The sequence below is a fragment of the Nyctereutes procyonoides genome, unplaced genomic scaffold, assembly GCF_905146905.1.
Source record: "Nyctereutes procyonoides isolate TBG_1078 unplaced genomic scaffold, NYPRO_anot_genome, whole genome shotgun sequence".
Lineage (NCBI taxonomy): Eukaryota > Metazoa > Chordata > Mammalia > Carnivora > Canidae > Nyctereutes > Nyctereutes procyonoides.
This window is the reverse complement of record NW_026575133.1, coordinates 34,778,034-34,797,091: the sequence shown is the minus strand read 5'-3', so window position 1 is coordinate 34,797,091 and position 19,058 is coordinate 34,778,034. Positions and strand designations below refer to the sequence as shown.

Here is a 19,058-nt window from a genome sequence, read left to right as displayed (position 1 = left end):
CAGGCGCGGGCTCAGCCCCTGTCGTCCTTCTCTCGCATGTGAGTGAACAGCACAGAGACCAGCATCTCAGGGGGGAACGCCCCAGGCTGTACCCAGGTGATAAGCACCTGCGGTCCCTCCCGAAGGACCCTCCGCCGGCAGGACTGCAGGCAGGGCTAGAGACCGTCCGAGTGTGCCGAGCCCAGGGCACGGGGCCGGGGTGTCGCGGGGGGAGCGAGGTGAGGGGCGCATCCAGGCATCGTCCTGAACAAAGACAGTTCCCCTCCGGGAACCTTGCTGGCAGCCCTTAAAATAAAAATGTGCGTCCTTTCTAGGATAAATCACCGTCCCAAATGCGGACTCTCCATACTGCGTCGGACAAGTGAACACACTGACACGGTTGCTTCACACAAGGCAGTCGGGGCACAGGGTGGGTTGATGCTCGCGGACCCAGCGGCGGCAAAGCGCCCGCCACCCCGGGAGCGAGGGCCGGGCCCGGGGTGGGGGTGGGGGTGATTTCAGGCTACTTTGCATTGAAAGAAGACAAGCCTTCAACAGGATAAAAAGGTCGCCGTATAGACCAAGGTCATAATCCACTTCTAGGCCATTACTCGTGGACGAAATGGGACAAATGAGCGGCATGATGGTATAGAAACCGCCGGAAACCATACAAAATCCAACAGGAGTGGGAGGCCTCTCTCCACCCCGGACAGATCAAGTAGGTGTAACAAGGATTAGGGATTTGGAATCTGGGCATAGTGAGATTAATAAGATAATAATACGATTCATCTCCCGCGTTGCATGTGCATCCGGCAGGCAGGGTGCGCGCTCCTGGACGGACGCGGGAAACCTTCCGGAGGCAGGTCGCGCATCGCACCAGCGGCGCCTACGGGTCCTGCTCGCGGCCGCCCCGCGAGACCCTGCCAGGCACGCAGCCCGCCCCACGGGCGCCTGTCGCTCATTTATAAACTAGAATCCTCGGGGCGGGGAGGGAAGTGCGGTGCGCGCTGTCCGTCGTAGAGCACGGAGCGGACGGGGCCAGTGCGCGTGAGCAGGAAAGGAGGGCACCTGCATGGTGCACTCCTGTTCTTTCTGACTTTCTTTCTGTTCTTTCTGACTCTGCTGCTTTTTCCTCTTCACCTGGCAGGTTCCTTCTCGCTACAAAACTCAGCCCGAGCGACACTCCCATCCGGACTTCCGAGACCCCCCACCAGCCTTAGATGCCCCCCTCCCGGGGTCCCGGGGCACACGGGGCGCTGTCGCTGATCGTACCTTTGGCCACGCGGCTCCGCAGCCTCTCAAGTATTCGTCCGGCCTGCGGACGTAGCGTGGTATACAGGAGGTGCTCAATGAACGTTCACGAAGATAATAGACACGTAAGTGAATTAACAAATGAGTCTGTAAAATGGGGACTGGCGAGTGTTTGCCGTGTGCAAGGCATCGTGTGGCGGTTTGGGAGGAGGGAGGCCCGGACGGGGCGTCTCGGGGACGCAGTCAAAGCACAGCCCAGCCCGGGGTCAAGCCCTGGCTCTGGGCTATTTGAGGGCAGGGGGCGTCCCTGCGGCCGCTCTTTGCGATGTGCACACAGTAGGAGCTCGATAAATGCTGTGAGCAAGGACAGGAAGACGACCTGCTTTGCCTCCCCTTGTAACGCCGGGCGGGTGATTGTACCTCCGAAGGGCGGGTGGTGAAAACACGCGGTCTTGCTGCTCTTTGTGCCTCGTTTCACGGAATCCTTACGATCCCTGGAAGTAAAACATACACGAGCGTAGAAAGACAGCGACCTCCCACCCTGCTCTCCAGAGGAACCCGGTTTATTTCTCGTTCCTTGCTCCCCTTTCTCTGTGTTTGTGAAAAGCACGCCCGCACACTTCCCCGTCAGGGCTTCGCTTTTTATCAAAAGGGGATCATTCTGAACACAGAGGTTGGTGCCTCACTGTGGAGCCACTTTTAAAATGTGTGAGCGATTATCACCCTTCAAAATCTGGAGACCTTGGGGCCCCTGGGGGGCTCAGCGGTTGAGCATCTGCCTTCGGCCCAGGGCGTGACCCCGGGGTCCTGGGATCGAGTCCTGCGTCGGGGTCCCTGCATGGAGCCTGCCTCTCCCTCTGCCTGTGTCTCTGCCTCTCTCTGTGTGTCTCTCATGAATAAATAAATAAAATCTTTAAAAAAAAAAATCCGGAGAACTTCCTATTGCCCTGAGCCACCCCTGCCTGCAACACATAAAAATAAGTAATGGAAAATTCTGATTATTCCGACTCCAGCCTAGAAGGAATGGCCTCTCCTTGCCGGGAACCCCGGCCCATCCTTCTCCCCCGTCGGAGAGCTCACGACTAAGCACCCACTCCGGACGGCAAACGCCGCTCGGACAACCCACTACTCCGTCGGGCCCAGGACGTGGCCACGCGTTTCCCCATTGAGATCCCGGGACAACCTTGCAAGTCAAACGGCGAGCGTGTGCTGGGCTCGCTGCGGCGGGGCTGGGGACGGCGGGGGTGTGGACTCAGTCCCAGCAGCACCCCGTGTCGGTGCTCAGGGCAGCGGGCCTCGCAGTCAGCTCGGGGACGCACCTGCCCCGGCAGGGGTCGTGGAGGCCGGGGTCACGGACAGCAGGAGGGCCGCGGGGGGTGGCCTGGGCGCTCCCGCCCTGGAGGGCAGGGGGTCCCCAAGCCCACAGAGAATCGGGGGTGTTGAGACACAACACACAGGCTGCTCCCTTTGGTCTTTGCGAGCGTCTTTCCTGGGGGCTGCACGTCACAAGGAGCTTCACGGTGCGACCCCGAGGCTGGCGATGGCTGCGGGGTGAGCGCGGTGAACAGCCCACCCGGGTTCCCCGCTTCGTTTCTCAGCAGCACAGCCCGCTGGCCGGAGGTGCCCAGGAGACCAGGGCCGCAGCCCAGCGGTCGGTGGCCCCGGGAGCTGCCCTCTGCAGCCGGAGGCTGAACACAGCCCTAGGACGTGGCCCTGGAGATCACCCCCTGACATGACGCGGACCAGCCCGGAGCGGGAGGAGCGGGGACCGTCCAGGGCTGTGCTGTGCCGGGAGGCGCTGGCTCCTCCTCCTCACAGCTGGCTCAGGGGGCTGGGAAGATGCCCATCCTCTGGCCTCCAGCTTTCCTGCCCCCAGGGGGTGTGGTCCGGAGACATGGACAGCGAGGGGGCTCCGGGGGACATCCTGCTGCCCACAGGGACCGACACCCCCTGGGCAGGAGTGAGGCCGCCCCCCGGGCCACAGAGCCTGGGACCGTGCGGCTGGGAGGGAGGCCTGGCCCTGAGGGGACACCTCCATCCTGAGGCGCACAGCTCGGGCAGGTGGGGGCAGAGGGGCCTGCGGGGCCGGGTGCAGCCCCACACCCCAGCACTGGGGGGACCTCGAAGTGCACAGGGCCGTGGAGCAGTGGCCCCAGCAGCACCGAGGTCCTACGGCCACGGCGGGCCCGAGCTGAGGACGTGCTGAGTCCGCGATGACGAAGAGACACGGGGCAGACGCCTCATGGAGCCCCGGGCCTGCAGGTGCTGCGGGACAGAGCCTCGGGCCAGACACAGCGGGCAGCGAGAGGCAGGGGAGCTCCCCAGGAGCTGCTCACAGGGGGGAGCACCCCAGGAGCTGGTCAGGTGGGGTTGAGGGCCAGGTGGGAGCTGAGGTGGGTGGACTGAAGTCCCCTGTGAGGGACACACCCCAGGTCTGAGGTCAGTGTGGGTCAGACTGAGCAGCTCCTAGGAGACACACTGGGGGGTGATGCTCAGGAAAGGCACAGACAGGCAAGGACCCTCAGGGGGTCCCCCAGACGGGAAGGTGCAGTGAGGGGGGTGTTTCCTGAGAGGGGGCGCGGATCTCTGCCCCGGGGGTTAGGCCTCTGCAGCCCCTTCCTCCTCAAAGCACCTGCCCCTTCCACGGGGACGAAGTCTCGAGAGCAGGATGAGGGGATGGCCCCGCGGGGTCCCGGGGTGAGCTGGCCCTGGACGGACAGCCGTGGGTCCCTCAGGAGCCCACCCACAGCAGCGTCATGCAGGCCCGCGAGCCCCGGTGGTAACTTCGTCCAGCTTTCCCGGGAGGCTGAGGGGCCGCAGGGCTGTGGGATGGGCCCAGGCCCCCACGTCTAGGAAGGCCAGGGCCGTGGCAAGCGCCCGTAGTGGGGACCTCAGTGGGGCCCGCAGGTGCAGGCTCCTCCAGCCAGAGGCGCTGCTCCTGACCCGCCCTCGGCTGAGTCTGCAGACAGCGAGCCCCAAGGCTCCCTAGAGGTGGCTGCGGACACGGGCAAGGGCTCACCTGCACCCCTATGAGTTTCCCGGGCTCAGGGGGAGGCAGGCTGGGTGGTCAGCTGCAGAGGGGAGAGCGCTGGGGGCACGGGCTCCTGTGAGGCCCATCGGCGGCACCCCCCCCCCCAGTACCAGTAGGTTCCGGCACGGCTGACCTCTCCAGGAGGAGCTGACACCTGCCATGGGGGGCTCGTCGTCCTCGGGGAGAAGAGCTGCAGGGGTGGGGCGGGGAGGCCGGGCAGGGCTGAGGCGAGCCGCACACCTGGCTCCTCCCCACCCTTCCCCGTGTCTCTGCCCAACAGAGCTGGGGGGTTACCTCGTCTACACGCAGATGCCTTTGGGGAAAATATTTTGTTCCTTTGTGAAAGTCATGTACACTTATTACTGAATAAATACATAAAACAAAATTTTTTTAAAGAAAATAACCATTAACCATAATCCCACCTCCTAGTGAGAACTTTTTCATTTTGTTCTATTTCCTCACAGTAATGTGTTTGCATTTTTTGTTTTGTTTTGTTTTACAAAGCAGAAATAACTAAAACCTCTGGCCGCCGCGGGCCTGTGCTTCCCGAGTGTTTGCGCCGGGCCCCACGGTACTCGGAGGGCCCCACGCCGTGGCCCCGGGGCGCCGGGGGCTGTGACGGGAAACGGAGATCTGCTCCCAGAATCAGTCTCTGGATCTTTAGCCAGAGCTCAGTGTCTGGAAGGCTCACGTTGCCAGCCTGGGAGGGTCTCCGTCTCAGGGAAGAGGGGGTCCCCCCGGCCCTGCTTTTGGGGGACCAAGCAACAGAGGCTTTGAGACCCATCAGTTCCACGGGGCACCCGGTGGGTCGGAGGTGGGTGGTGCCCGAGGGACAGCGGGCAAGCCGCCTGGCTCCTGGCAGGGCATCTAGGATGCTGGTGCTCTGTCCGGGAGCACAGGACACAGGAGAAGAACCAGTCTTTGGGGGTGGGGGGGCTCGGGAGGGCGGCCGGGGCGGGCCTGTGTGCTGCCGAGCTGTCAGCACCCCGACGGCAGTAAAAGACGCGAGGCTGGTCCCCTTCTCGTTGGGACGTGCCCCCCCCACACACACACTCATTCAAGCAGCTCACGAGGGGAGAAGAGATGGGAGGAGGCAGGTCTGCAGGGCGGGAAGCCGGGGAGAGGCCCGAGAAGGAGACGCCACGAGCCCAAGGGCGCCGCAGTGAGTCGCCTTCTGTGTTTATTCAATTGTCGATGAAATGATAAAACGCACCCACAGGGGCAAGAGCGGGTGACAGGCAACGATCCATATGCGTGTGCAGACTCAACGCATGCTGACCTGAGGCCGAATTGGCCACAGCACGGGGCTCTCACGGGAGGAAATACAGCCCCACAGCCCGCTTCACGTGGTCACACACAGCACATGTCCGCCGTGGACCAGGAAGGGGGAGAAAGGCCAAGAGGTGGTGGTGGGTGCTACTCTGGGGGGTTCACGGCACTGGCACGCAGTATACCAGCTGGGACGTAGGTCTATGTGCTCCACTCCAGCTCCGTGTGCCTCTCCAACACGAGGATTCCTGACCGTGGGTTCCTGGGCACACACACCTCCCTTCCCTCAGCTGTGAGCACCTCCCTCGGGGCTCCTGGGGTAGGTGATGCGCCTCCCAGACTTGCTCCAGCCCTGCGCCTTTACTCCTTCCTTCAGCTTGTCCTCCCTCCTGTGTCCTGCTCTGTAGGAAAGTACCGCAGCCCCGGCAGCTGGAGCAGCAGAAATGAACCGTCTCCCTACCCTGGAGGCTCCCATCCCGGAGGCCACCAGACCCAGGTATCAGCGGGGCTGGTTCCTCCTGAGCCCTGTCCTGGGCTTGCAGGTGGCCGTCCTGTCCCTGTGACCTCTCACGAGTGTCCCTCTGTGTGTGTCTGTGTCCTGATCTCTTCTCCTAATAAAAACACCAGTCCTACGGGAGTAGGACCCACCCCCAACGACCTCATTTTCACTTACTGACCCTTTAAAGACTCTGTACAAAGATACAGCCACCTTCTGAAGTCCTGGGAGTCAAAACTTCAACATGAATTGGGCGGGCGGGGGGGCGGGGGTGGCAACTCTGTCTTCCGGTTCATGAATTCTCTCTTTGACTGAATCTAATTTGCTGTTTAAGTGTCACAGGAAGTTCAAATTCCAAATCTCTACATGGTCATTTCTAGAAGTTTGCTCTGGTTCCTCCTCAAATCCGGTTCTTTACCTAGGATTGCAGTTCATTCATTTTCCATCTATTCATTTCGAATTTTATGTTTCCTTTCAGGGCGCTTCAGTTGATGAAGTTCGTAGGTGTGCTAATCCGGCCTGTCTGGGTGAATGCACACCCCCGGGGAAGGCTCACCCCGCGCGTGCCGTGGGAGGCCCTGGGGTGGGGCGGGGTGAGCGTGCCTCAGGCCTGGTTCCACTTCTGTTCATGCCGGACACCTAGGACGGGCCCGGGGCTCATTAAACGGTAACTTCTTAGCTTAGGATTCCGTGTGGTGTGAATCTGTATCCCCTGATGTGTTCGTGGGGTGGACTGGGGTCCGGTTTCTCAGGAAAGATTTTTCCACCCGGGGTCCAGGTGCACACGAGAATGCACATTGCCTCTCTGGGCTGGTGGGTGAAGAGTTTCTGGTCCAGCTTCCAGAAACCCCTCTGCAGAGCTCACATCCAGCGCCCACAAGACACCAGTGAGGATGTGGGGAAACGGGTCCAGCTACTTTGCTCCGAGGCCTAGAGTTTCACACGTGGGCGCAGAGGAAGCCTTACAGATATTCTCCGGGGAAGCGTGATAACAATTTACATCGGATCCGCCGTGTTTGATTCCTTACTAAATAGACGGGGTCATTAATACGGACAAATGTTCATTCATCTTCCTCCATCCTAAACTCCTTGCAGCGGGGGTACAGGCGTAGGATCCAGATTCCCCCAAAGAGCACCTGCACGTTTCTTAGACGGCAGAGTGGGCAGTGTCTGCAGGTGGAGGAGCAGCGGGGTCTGTGACAACCTATAGAAGAGGCGTAGCTGGGCCCTCAGGGCCGGCGTGAGGTCACCAGCGCAGGGGTGACCAGGGCTGCTGGCAGCAAGGGTGACAGCGGGAAGCCACCGCCACAGTTGAGTGGTTATGTTTTCCGGGCAAGTGGTTGGAATGATTTTTCCCAGTGGACCTGAGCAAAGAGACACGAAACTTGGCTGACATGGAACATGAAGCAGGGTGGTCGTGGCGAGGGGCGCAGGCTGGCGGGGAGGAGGCCACAGATGGGAAGCAGCCCGTGAGCCAGGAGGGCCCGGCTTCCCAGGCAGAGCGACGCGTCAGCAGTGGGCACCCTGGGTGGCAGCGGGTTCTCGGGAGGGAGAGCACCACAGAGGTGAGGGTGCTGGAGGTCGGGGGTCAGGCGCCAAGAGGCCACCCGGAATGGCAGGAGGAGGCGGGACGCAGAGGGGCCTAGGAGCAGGGGCCCCAGGGCCCAGGGAGGAGCAGTGCTGCGCCGACCTGGAAGGCGTCCAGTTGGAGGGGTGAGGCTTGGCCGGGCGGTGGCACGAGCCCCGAGAACAGCTGGCTTCACTCATTCAGGCGTGGAGACGTTGCAGATGAGGAGGGGCCTTGGGAGCGAGCCAGACCCCTCTGGTTCGAAGCCGCGGAGTGTGGGAGAGGGGGAGAGGGGCCTCTCTTCCAGTGGGGGGGGGTCAGAAGGAAGGCGGCGCCTTCTCCTTGGAAACCGCATCCCCGGGGCATCCAGGTGGTAGCTGAGCCGAACGCTCCCCTCGGGCGGGGGCTGGATGAGGCGACCCGCAGGACGCTGGCGCCGAGGGCTTGGCCCGCGGCTGCCAGTGGGGCCCCCACGTCCCAGAGTCCCTGGTGGAAGGGCTGCTCTCTGTTGGGGAGCCCCATGCTCCCAAACACCTGCGGCCACTCTGCCTCTCGTCCCAGCGAGGTGGCCCCCAAAGGAGAGGTGACGCCCTTGGCACATCCCGGGAAGGAAGAGGGTGCTCGGGAGAGCCATGCGTTCCGTGTCCCTGCTGCACCCGAGCCCCCCGGGGGCCCACGAGGGCTGGGCGCCCAGAGGGGGCTCCCGGGTCTCCTCGGCCCCCTGTGGCCCTCCTCGCTGTGGACGGTGGGCGAGCGGCCGTGCCCTTGCTCAGATGGACGCCAGCGAGAGCTGAGGGGCGGGATGGAGCAGACACGTGTGTCAGGACCACAGGCACCTCCTGGGCGCCGGCACGGTCCCAGCCGCAGACATCGCTGAGCAGCGCGGAGAGCTGGCCCTCGCGGAGCCAGGGACCCTTGGGGCATGTCGCTGGCCAAGCCCGATGTCCCTTTCCCGGGTGCCACCTGCCTGGGGGCTGTGTGGCAGCAGCTGTATGAGGGGGAAGCATGGAGAACCCGATGCCCGCCCCACAGGCGAGCCGGGCCTGCACCCACGGGTGCCTGGCCCCACACAGACCTGGAGCTCAGGAGAGCGCGCCTCCTCCCCGTCACGTGTCTAGGGGAGTTTACTGCTGCTTTCTGAGATGGGAGGGACGCGGAGCCTGTGACGGTGGCAGGTCCTGGAGTGGCCGGCTGGTGAGGGGGCAGGAGAAGGCAGGAGGGGACGGGGGCCCCTCTGTGTCCCCCCAGCTCTCCCTGCCCCCCCTTCGTGCCTACATCACTTATTAGGAGCATGAGCCGGAGTCACAGCAAACCGGGCGAGTTTCCGGCCCCGAGGAACCTGCTGTCCTGGCTGATGGGGGTCGCGGGGCGGCCCCATCATCCTCGGGGGGGGGGCTTCCCAATTTAGGTCACACCTGATGGGCACCCGCAGGCCTACGAGTTGCTCTTGGGGACATGTGTGCCGCATTGCCTGTCCTAGCAGTTTCCGGGGGCTCTACTCACCCCGAGGGATGGGGAGGTGACCTGCACACATGTGCACTCAGGTGCAGCCGGGAACCGGGGCGCACCTGCCTCTGGGGGAACAGCCCTCACACCGCCCAGAGGAGCTCCGTGCAGGGGCAGGGGGTCCCAGAAAGGAGCTGGGGGTGAAGGGGGTGAAGGGGGCGCAGGGGCGGGGTCTGACGGGGTCCCACGCCGCTCGCTCCCCCGCAGTGGCCGGCACCCCTCAGTTTCTGACCGAGACGCCCAGGTTCTCAAGGCCTTCCTGGGGGGGATCCCAGGACACTTGGGGCGCCCCTCCGCCCGCGGCAGCAGCAGAGGGCGCTCAAGCTCCAGGCAGCACGTGGGGCGCCCCAGCCACCTGTGGCTGCAGCCCACGGAAGGCCCAGCCGCCTGCCCTGCCCACCGGCCGCGCCCATGGCAGAGCCCCGGCTTGCAGGGGGCGCCCCTGGGGGGGACGCAGTGGTCCCAGGGCCGGACGAGCGGAGAAAGAAGACCTCTGTTTCCGTGGCGGGTGGAAGGCGTGCTGGCACCGCGGGCCGTCCCCCTGCCCTCAGGCCGCCTGTGGGCACTCGCCCAGTGGGCACTCTGTGTCCCTGGGACTCGGGGTGGCTCCTGACGACGGCTCCCGGGTCCCCTGGCCCGAGCGCAGCAAGACAGGGGCCCCCTGAATCAGGCGCTCTGTGTGCGGGTCTGGCGCCCACGATTTGTGCAGTGCTCTCACTTAGCAACCTGCCTGGTGGGGCTCAGGACACACCCTCATGGGACCCGGAGAGGGAGCTGCCCCCAGGGGGGTGAAATGTCCTGCCCACGTCCTGCAGCCCAGAAGAGGCCCAGCCGGGACTCACCCAGGACGCCCTGAACCTGTCCCACACTTCGACCCCGTGGCAGAGGCGAGTAAGCAGCCACCGGGTCAGCTCCCGATGCAGACGGGCACCCGCGGCTCCGACTGCCCCCTCTTTTGCAGGACACACGGACACCTGCAGTGCTGAGCCCTCGGGGCCCGGTGGGGGGATGCTGGAGGTGCACCCCGGGTGGGGACCCACAGGACCCGGCCTCTGAGCAGGTGGGTCGAGACCCTCATGCTGGCACGTCCCTCACGTCCCGGAAACAGAAGCCAAGTCCCCCAGCCAGCGGGGGTCGTGCTGGGCGTCACCCCTGAACACAAAAGGCTTCTGAGTTCTCTGGCACTCGAGGGCCTCCGGCGGCCCCGTGGCACCCAGGAGCTCCAGGGCCGGGGTCTCTGCGACCCGTGAGGCCACCAGGGGTCCCCCCTCCAGCCACAGCACAGACAAGACCGCCGGGGGGCAGGGGGCTGGGGAGACACACGGGCCGCAGGGGCCGGCAGCAGCAGGAAGGCCGCGGACACCCCGCAGCATCGCCCCTTCCGCCCCGGGCCCGGCCTGTGGCTCCAGCCGCCACCCTCAGGCCCTGCCGTGCCCCTCACGGCTGGTTCCGGTGACCAGGCCTGGGGGGGCTGGTGGCGAGTCAGCCTGGGCTCAGACAGCACCCCGGCCCTGGACCCCCGGCCCGGTCAAGGGCCGTTCCCTCGCGGTCCTCGCCCCGGCCCGCGAGCGCAGGGCGGCCCCTGACCGGGTCACCGCGCCCGCCTGGCCCAGCCGTGGCCGCCCTCAACCAGCTACAAGCGGCGGCTGCTGCCAGCGCCGGCCCCCAGGGAGCGTCCCGACCCCGCGTGAGGGGCTGCGTGACCCCGCGGCCCGGGGCTGCCGAGCCTCCTCCCGCAGCAGGCCCCACGGCAGCCGGGGTGTAGGGCGCAGGGATGGCAAAGGGAACACGGGCGCTGCGGTTGTCACCAAGAGTTCAGAAGCTCAATTTGCACGGCGGGGACCACGGCGTCTCTGGTAACGTGTCCCGGGGGAGGAGCCCCGGCAGCAGGCCCAGGTCGGGCCCACCCGCTGGGGGACAGCAGGGCCCACGGCCTCATTGGGCCTCCCGGGGCCTCGCTCAGAAGGGAAGGACGCCCCGAATCAGCTAGAGGTTAGCGACGGGACCCACGTTCTCGGGCCAGGCAAGGCCGGGGGAGAGGCCCCGTCTCACCCCTGCTTGGCCCAGTCCCACTCCCGAGCTCCCCGAGGGCCGTTCGCACCCAGAACCTTCGGAACCCGCCCCCCACCTGAGCTGCTGCAGCCCAGGCTCCTGGGCCTTCCACGAGGTGTCCCAGAACGACCTGCTGGGTCTCCCGTCCAGCCTCGCCCCGACCTCCCGCCAGCGGCCCGGGTGGGCCTCACACCCCAGTCGACCCCCGTGGGCCCCTGTGCTGCCCCCGGCCCCGCCCGCCCATTCCTCAGACGCCTCCTCCAGGAAGCCTGTGACATCCAAGGAGCCGGAGCTATTTCCCTTCCCGGGCCCCCCCCCCCCGGCACCTGCGACCCAGCTCTCGGGGTGATTCACCTCACTCCCAGCGGGCTCCCGTCCAGCCAGACCCCGGGGCCACAGCAGCTGCCCTGGCTGGCGGGGGGAGCCCGACCACCGGGAAGGGGCCCGGCGGGGCGGGGGGCTGGCCTGGAGCGGGGGCCCTGCGCGGGCTGCTGACGGGCGGCAGCTGGTGTCAGTGACAGGCGGCCTGGAGGCCGTGGCACCTGTCATCATTTCCGCCGCCGCGAGCTGAGCTTCGGGCAGCATCTGCGGTTTGCGGGGAGCTGGCCTGCGGGGGGCCAGGGCAGCTGGCCCCCAGGCCTGACGGGGAGGCTTGTGAGCAGGGTCTGCACACCCTCTGCGCCCCCCGGCCTGGCTCAGGTGCCCCCCACCACGGGCTCACTGGTTTGGCAGCCTCGGCCGAGTGCCCAGGCCCCATCCTGTTTCCACCTCTGGAAAATGGGCGTCCGTGGAGGCTCAGCATTGACCCACCGAGAGCATCAGCTGCTTCCTTCCCTCCCCCCCCCAGCCCTCCCCCGTCCCCTGCAGGTGCCCCGCGGGTGCTCCCCGTTGTCTAGACCAGGTTGGGCTCTGGGACGGGCGGCGAGGACCAGCCTGAGGGGCCAGAAGCCTGAGGGGCCCCAGCCTGAGCCAGGCCCGAGCCAGGAAGCCCCGTGGGGTCTTTCCTGCCCGTCCTGGACCCCCTCGAGCGTCCAGCCGCCTCCTGGCTCACCCACCCACCTAGAGGCCCGCAGCCCCCGGGGGAGGACCACAGAGCCAGCAGGACCCTCCAGAGGCCCCTGCCTCCCCCCGGCCTGCTTCGGGGTCGCCAGGGTGACCCCCAGGACCGTCCCAGCTCCTGTGTTGTCTGTGCCCGGCCTGGGAGCGGATTCAGGTAAATGGGGGCGGGGGCGGTTTGTGATGTTCTTGCCGTTTCCCATCAGGGAAGATAAGATCTTACTCTGCTCCTTCTGTTATTCTTTTTTGCTTAGAAGAACGTTTTAAGATGCTTTTTGGCCTTAGAACATAGTCCACTAAAAGGCCTCACTCTGAATACTGCTTTCTCGGGGCGACTCGAAGATTTCTCGCCCCCGCTCTGAGCAGCAGCTGGGCCCGTCACTCAGAGTCGTAGCTGATGGGGGGACACAGGGCTGGCTGGGGACACGGCACGGCCCGGGCGGCACAGGGACAAGTCCCGGAAACAGGCAGGGGACCTTCCTCCTCGGACTCAACTGCCTCCATGTTCGTACTTTGCTGAGGACGAAGGGCCCCCTTAGCCCGCCCCCGGGACCCTGTGAGTCTACTTTAACATATAAAAATTGCTCTAGAAATTTCCCTTTATCTCTAAACCCCCAAGACACGTGTTGGGGATCATCCCCCGAGCACGCGGCCCACGGATACACATCTGAAGGGTCTTCGGACTCAGGTTTTATTGGGCGGCAGTAAGTGACCTTGTCCCAACAATAGCAGGTCCCCTCAAGGTGCTGGAGACCTTGCTTCCAAAATCCCTTACAGGGCACGCTGCCCCCAAACCCCTCCCGACTCCCGGGGATATCGTCGGCCTCCCCTCACAGGCCGGGGGCAGCTGCTCTTCCCGCCCCCGGTCCCGTCCCCGGTGCTTTAAAAAAAACCACCGTTTTGCACCAAAGACGTCTCAAGAATTCTTTCTTGGTCGTCGGCTCCGGACCTCACCTCGATTCCAGCACTTCATCAGGGGGACACCTTCTCTGTGATCTCATTTAGCAAAGCATTTACAGGGCTCCTGAGAGAGGGGCCTGCGTGCGGGGGTCACGGAAGCCGCCCCCCACCCGCACCCCTCCTCCCAGGGCCCCTCCCCCTCCCCAAGAGCCATTTCTATCCCGTCGGGCTTTATCCCTGCACCTGTTCTCTTAGAAAAAAAAAACACAGGAAGCACATGCACACCCACAAAACCCTTTCTGGAGCCTCCCCGGCACACACTGTCCTGCTCTGTCCAAATGTCACCACACACAGGCCCTCACACTGTCCCTGGGGCCCCCCGCGGCCGCACCCCGCTTAGGTGGACGTGACCAGAACGCCGTCAGTCGACCTCCTGTGATGGGCGTCTGGGAGTGCTCGGTCTCCGCTCCCGCCCGCACAACCACAGCGAAGGCCCCGGGGCGTGTGCGGGGTGTGTTCTCCCGGCGTGTCCTGGGCACACCTGCAGCGTGGTTGATGCCCAGGTGCGTATGGCCTGGGCTCCACAGGCCTTGTGGGTCCCCAGGAGGGCACACGCTGCATCCCCACCTGGTCCTCCTCCACGGTCTCACCAGCACCCTAAGCTGTGACACCCCGAAGGCCACACTGGGAGAGAGCCGTGGAATACGGGCGCCGTTCTGTTCCACGTTTCCCGCCCGTGGTGGAGGTGGCCGCCCGGCCCCGTGTGCCTGTTCTTCTCCCCAAACTGCTGATAACGTCCGCCCGTTTTCCTACAGGTCGCTGGACCTTCTTCTGTGTTAGCGACTTGAGCCCTGCATCTGTGATGTTGGCTGCAAATATTTTGTGTGTCTTTTGACCTTCCTCGTGGTGTCGTTCATCGTAGAAATGTTTTAATTTTAAGTAGGCGAATTTATTCATCTTTGCTTGATTGCTTTCGGCTTTGGAGTCATAGTTACCAAAGCTTTTCTCTGATTTTGGTTGTAAAAGGAGTCATGCAGCCTTTTCCCAACACTTGCATGGTTTCCTCTTGGACACGCAGGCATCCCTGTGAGGAGTAGGTCCAGTGTGGCTCTCCAGGTGTCCCAAAGCCATCGACCTCCTCACTCACTTGAGAAGCCACGTTGACCACATTTCACAGGCTGTGGACCCATTTCTGGGTTTTCTACTCTATTCCACGTCCTATTTGTCTATAAATGAGCTATTGCCACATTGTTTAATCCAAGGAGCTTTATAACGTATATTGCGTCTGGTAGACTACACCCCTCCATCTTCTTCTCCAGGGATTTCCTGGCTATCTATTCCCCTCTGTGAAAAAACGTTTAGAAGTGCCTGGTCCAGGGCAGGCCGGGTGGCTCAGCAGTTTAAGGCCACCTTCGGTCCAGGACATGATCCTGGGGTCCCAGGGTCGAGTCCCACGTCAGGCTGCCAGGATGGACCCTGTTTCTCCCTCTGCCTGTGTCTCTGCCTCTCTCTCTCTCTCTCTCTCTCTCTCTGTCTCTCATAAATAAATAAATAAATAAATAAATAAATAAATAAATAAATAAATAAATCTTTTTTTTTTTTAAAAGAAGTGCTTGGTCCTACTAGGCGAACACCAGTTCCATTCACTTCTCCTGGTTTCACTTATGCTGTCCCCAAGCCCTTCTCTGCCTGTCAAGCTCTCGTTCTTTTATACCCAGTACAAATATCCCCTAGGCTCAAAATCACTGAGCCCCAGGCACACGGACCTTTGTCCTTCCCTCCAACAAGCCAAGTCCATTCCTGCCTTCAGTCTCCATGTGTGTTGGCTCTTCTGCCTGGACCCTCCCCTCCCTCGGACTTTCACATGGATGGCTCCTCCTCATGTGAACCTCAGCTCAAACACCACTTCCCCAGAGACGCCATCACTGGCTGCCAGACTTTATCACTTGTTATTCTGTTTTATTTTCCTTGTGGCACTTTTCTGTCTGTAAAACTATTTTACATGTTTGCTTTACGTTACATGCATTGGGCAGTAAGATCTAGAAAAGAATTGATTTAATTTGTCTTAATCTGGTACACCTGGGCGACTCAGTGGTTGGGCATCTGCCTTCAGTTCAGGGCATGATCCCAATCTGGGTATTGAAGCCTGCATCAGGCTCCCCTCAGAAAGCCTGCTTCTCCCTCTGCCTGTGTCTCTGCCTCTCCTTCTGTGTCTCTCATGAATAAATAAATAACATATTTTTTTAAAAAAGTGTGTCTTATTCTGTGATGAAGCCCCAGCAAGAGCAGTGAGGGTGAAAGGAGCTCTATAAACAGTTTTGGATAATGGATGGAGGGACATTTGGATGGAGGGATGGATGGGTAGATAGATGGATAATGGATGGATGGATGGATGGATGATGCATGAATGGATGCCTGAGTGGATAGATGGATGTATGCATGGATGGATGGATGGGTTGGTGGGCGGGTGGATGGATGGATGGATGGATGAGTGAAGGATGGATGGATGGTGGCTTGGTGGGTAAATGGATGGATGAGTGGATGCCTGCATGGATGGATGCATGGGTGGATGGATGGATGGATGCCTGCATGGATGGATGGATGGATGGTGGGTGAGTGGATGCCTGGATAGATGGGTGGACAGATGAGTAAATGAGTGGACAGGTAGATAAACAGATTGGCAGATGGAGCCTGCTCTGACTTCCCAAGCAGTTCATCACCCTTCCCCTGTTCTCCCAGAGCACTCTGGACATCCTGTGAAAAGTGTTTAGCACCTATCCCCGACCTGCTCAGATGTAGGATTTGTGAGGACTGAAGCTGTCTCTGATTGTCCCTGTCCCAGCCCTGAGGAGGTAGTCAGTAATGAATGCAGGTGAGAGCAACAAGGCCACATGCCATAGCACAAGGCAGCATCTTGGGTTCAAGGCTTTGAGGGACTGTAGTGGTGCCTGGGAAACTACACAGTGATGTCGGGGACCCCGGGGGGCACAGGTCTGACTCAGTCGGGCTCTCTCTCTGGAGCCCATGGTCCCAGCATACTGTGCCTGGAGCCCTGAGATGTTCTCTTACAGGGACTCTGGCAGGAGGAGCACATGGTGCATACTAAGCTTGGGTTCTGACATCACCGCTCGCCCAGTCCTGATACCAGGGCAGGTGTGGAAGTAGTGAACAGGGGTAAGTGGGCTGAGACGTCAGGCAGAGCTGGGCTTCCTGGGCTCAGCCACTGTGGGTTTTGAGGTCCTACCTCTCTGGACACTGAGATGAGAGTTAAAATGAGGTTGTCATGCCCACTCCCACAGGTGTGCCAAGGCCTACATAAGCCAGTACGAGTAAAACCTGTGGCTTGTATCTGGAGCATAGTAGTGACTCACAGGTGGGTGTCACCTCCCTCCCCGTCCGTGTCTCTGTTCTTTTATGTCTTATTTTTGTCTAACAATGGAGATACAATCAACAGACTATACGCTTCACCTGCTAATGCACCTTCCGTCTCCACGGGTTTGCTTATTTGGGACATTACATATGAAAGAAATCATGCACTATATGGTTCGCTGTGACCATCTTCTTTCTTTAGCAGGTTTTCAGGGTTCATTCACGGTGAAGATGTGTCAGTACTTCAGTCTCGTTTTATTGTCAATAATACACGCTGTTTGATGCACATTCTATTCACTCATTCATTTTCTGGTGAACAACTGGGTTGTTTCCACCTCTTGGATATTATGAATAACGCTGCCGTAAACATTTGTGGAGATGTTTCCACATTGGGGGGGGTGTTCCTAGGCGTAGACACGCTGGGTCATAGGATAACTCTTTGTTTAAGATTTGGAAGAACTTACAAATTTTCCAAAGCAGCTACATTTCAGCTCCTTATCAACAGTATCTGAGAGTTCCAGTTTGGTCACATCCCTGCCAACACTTGTTACTGTCCGTCTGTTCGTGGCCATGCTGTTGGGCAGGAAGTGGCACCTGCCATGGTTTGGATTTGCATTTCTTTAATGGCTAGTGATGTTGAGCACCTCTTCATGTGGTTATTAGTCATTTGTGCATCTTCATTGGCAAAGGTCTATTCTGATTCTTTGCCCAGTTTTTAATTCGCTTATTCATCTTTTTGTTGTTCTGAGAGTTGCTTCTGTATCCTGGGCCCAAGTCCTTTCTCAGATATGTGATTTGAAAATACGTTCCTCCCATCTGTGGGTTGTCTCTTCTTTCCTGGATGGTGGTATTTGCGGAACAAGTCTTTCATTTTGATGAAGTCCAATGTATCTATTTTTTTCCTTTTGCCTCCGGTGCTTTTGGTGTCTTATGTAAAAAACTGTTGCCAACTCCAGGGCACAAAGATCTACTCCTATATTTTGTCCAAGAGTTCTGTGGCTTCGGCTCTTGCCCTAAGTCTTTGGTTCGTCGTGACTTAAATTTCCTGCCCGACGTTGGGGAGCTTCACTCTCTCCCAGGTGGACATCCAGTTGTCCCAGCACGTTCCTTATTTTTCTGAAGTGGGTTTTTCTCTCCCCTGATTCTAAAAGGAATATATACTGTTTAATAGAAAACTTGGATGTTTTGAGCAGTGCAAAGAAGGTAAAAGTTACTATCGATCTGCCATCAAGAGATAGTTCAGATATTTTCAGATATGTCACTTGGAGTCAGAAGGTTTTATGTGAAAACGAGATCACCTCTTACATTGTTGGACTTGTTTTGGTCATTTAAAAAGGTTCCACAGCATGCTAGTGGCTGGATTTGCCATTTGTTCACTCCTGTGTCATTGAAAATTTGGCTTGTTTTTAATATCTTGTTACTATAATCAATGCTGTCATTACCAAACATGTCCTGTAAAACGCCAAGCTGGTTAAACCAGGGCAAATGTGTGGAAGAACACATTTAAAATAAATAACATTCAGGGGCACCTGGGTTGCTCAGTAGGCTGAGCTTCTGACTCTTGATTTCGGGTCAGATCATGATCTCAGGGTCGTGAGATCAAGTCCCATGTCGGGCTCCGTGCTCGGTGTGGAGTCCCCTGGGGTTCTCTCTGTCCCTCTCACTCTGCTTGCCTCCACTTCTCTCTCTCTAACAAATAATAATAATATTTTTTAAAGATTTATTTATTGATTTATGATAGACATAGAGAGAGAGGGAGAGAGAGAGGTAGAGACACAGGCAGAGGGAGAAGCAGGCTCCATGCAGGGAGCCTGATATGGGACTCGATCCTGGGACTCCAGGATCACGCCCTGGGCTGAAGGCAGGTGCTAAACCACTGAGCCACCCAGGGATCCCCCAATAATAGTAATTTTAAAATAAATAAATAACTTTCAGGTTTTTTAATTAAAAAAGCATCGCTGTGGCTAGGACTTCCAGTACTATGTTGAATAAAAATGGTGAGAGAAGACATCCTTGTCTTGTTCCTGATCTTGGGGGCAAAGCTCCCCATTTTCCCCAGTGAGTACGAGGTTCCCTGTAGGTTTTGCCGACACGGCCTTTACTATGTTGAGGCAGGTTCCCTCTAGACCTACTTTGTCGAGGGTTTTATCATGAATGGATGTTGTACTTTGTCAAATGCTTTGTCTGCATCTGAGTAAATGATCATATGGTTTCTATCCTTTCTCTTATTGTTGTGATGACGTTTCTCATTGATTGTTTTGAGACTTTTGAACCACCCCTCCATCCAGGGGATTAAAAAAGATGTATTTCTTGCACAGGTTACAAGCCTTGGTGGGGACAGTGCTATGGGCTATTTTGCTCCGCCCTGGAACCCGGGTTCGTGAAGGTCCTTCCACCTCAACCCGCGGCCCGTGGCTGCTGCACAAACAGACCCAGGCCAGGCCCCGTCACACACGCTGTAGACACGGATCACTTCTGCCCATGTCCCTCGGCCACAATGGGCCCTGACCTCCTGCCTCCTCAGAGGGGCTGGGTGCAAAGCCACAAACCCTCTGCCTACCCCTCCAGGGCGAGGACGACCG

General features: G+C 59.9%; 1 protein-coding gene across 1 annotated transcript in view; it reads right to left on the bottom strand.

Annotated features, from left to right (window-relative positions):
• Window positions 1-2,482: 2,482 nt before the first annotated feature.
• The window catches only part of LOC129523153 (collagen alpha-1(I) chain-like), a 28,490-nt gene continuing 11,914 nt past the window's right edge, over window positions 2,483-19,058 (bottom strand). The window contains exons 7-16 of the mRNA XM_055345775.1: window positions 11,228-11,758; window positions 10,737-10,894; window positions 10,195-10,408; window positions 9,942-10,110; window positions 4,799-4,961; window positions 4,372-4,451; window positions 3,863-3,938; window positions 3,263-3,495; window positions 2,686-2,918; window positions 2,483-2,549 (exon numbers count right to left, since the gene is read on the bottom strand). Of these exons, the coding sequence (XP_055201750.1) occupies window positions 2,483-2,549; window positions 2,686-2,918; window positions 3,263-3,495; window positions 3,863-3,938; window positions 4,372-4,451; window positions 4,799-4,961; window positions 9,942-10,110; window positions 10,195-10,408; window positions 10,737-10,894; window positions 11,228-11,758 (1,924 nt within the window). The remainder of the gene's footprint in view (window positions 2,550-2,685; window positions 2,919-3,262; window positions 3,496-3,862; window positions 3,939-4,371; window positions 4,452-4,798; window positions 4,962-9,941; window positions 10,111-10,194; window positions 10,409-10,736; window positions 10,895-11,227; window positions 11,759-19,058) is intronic.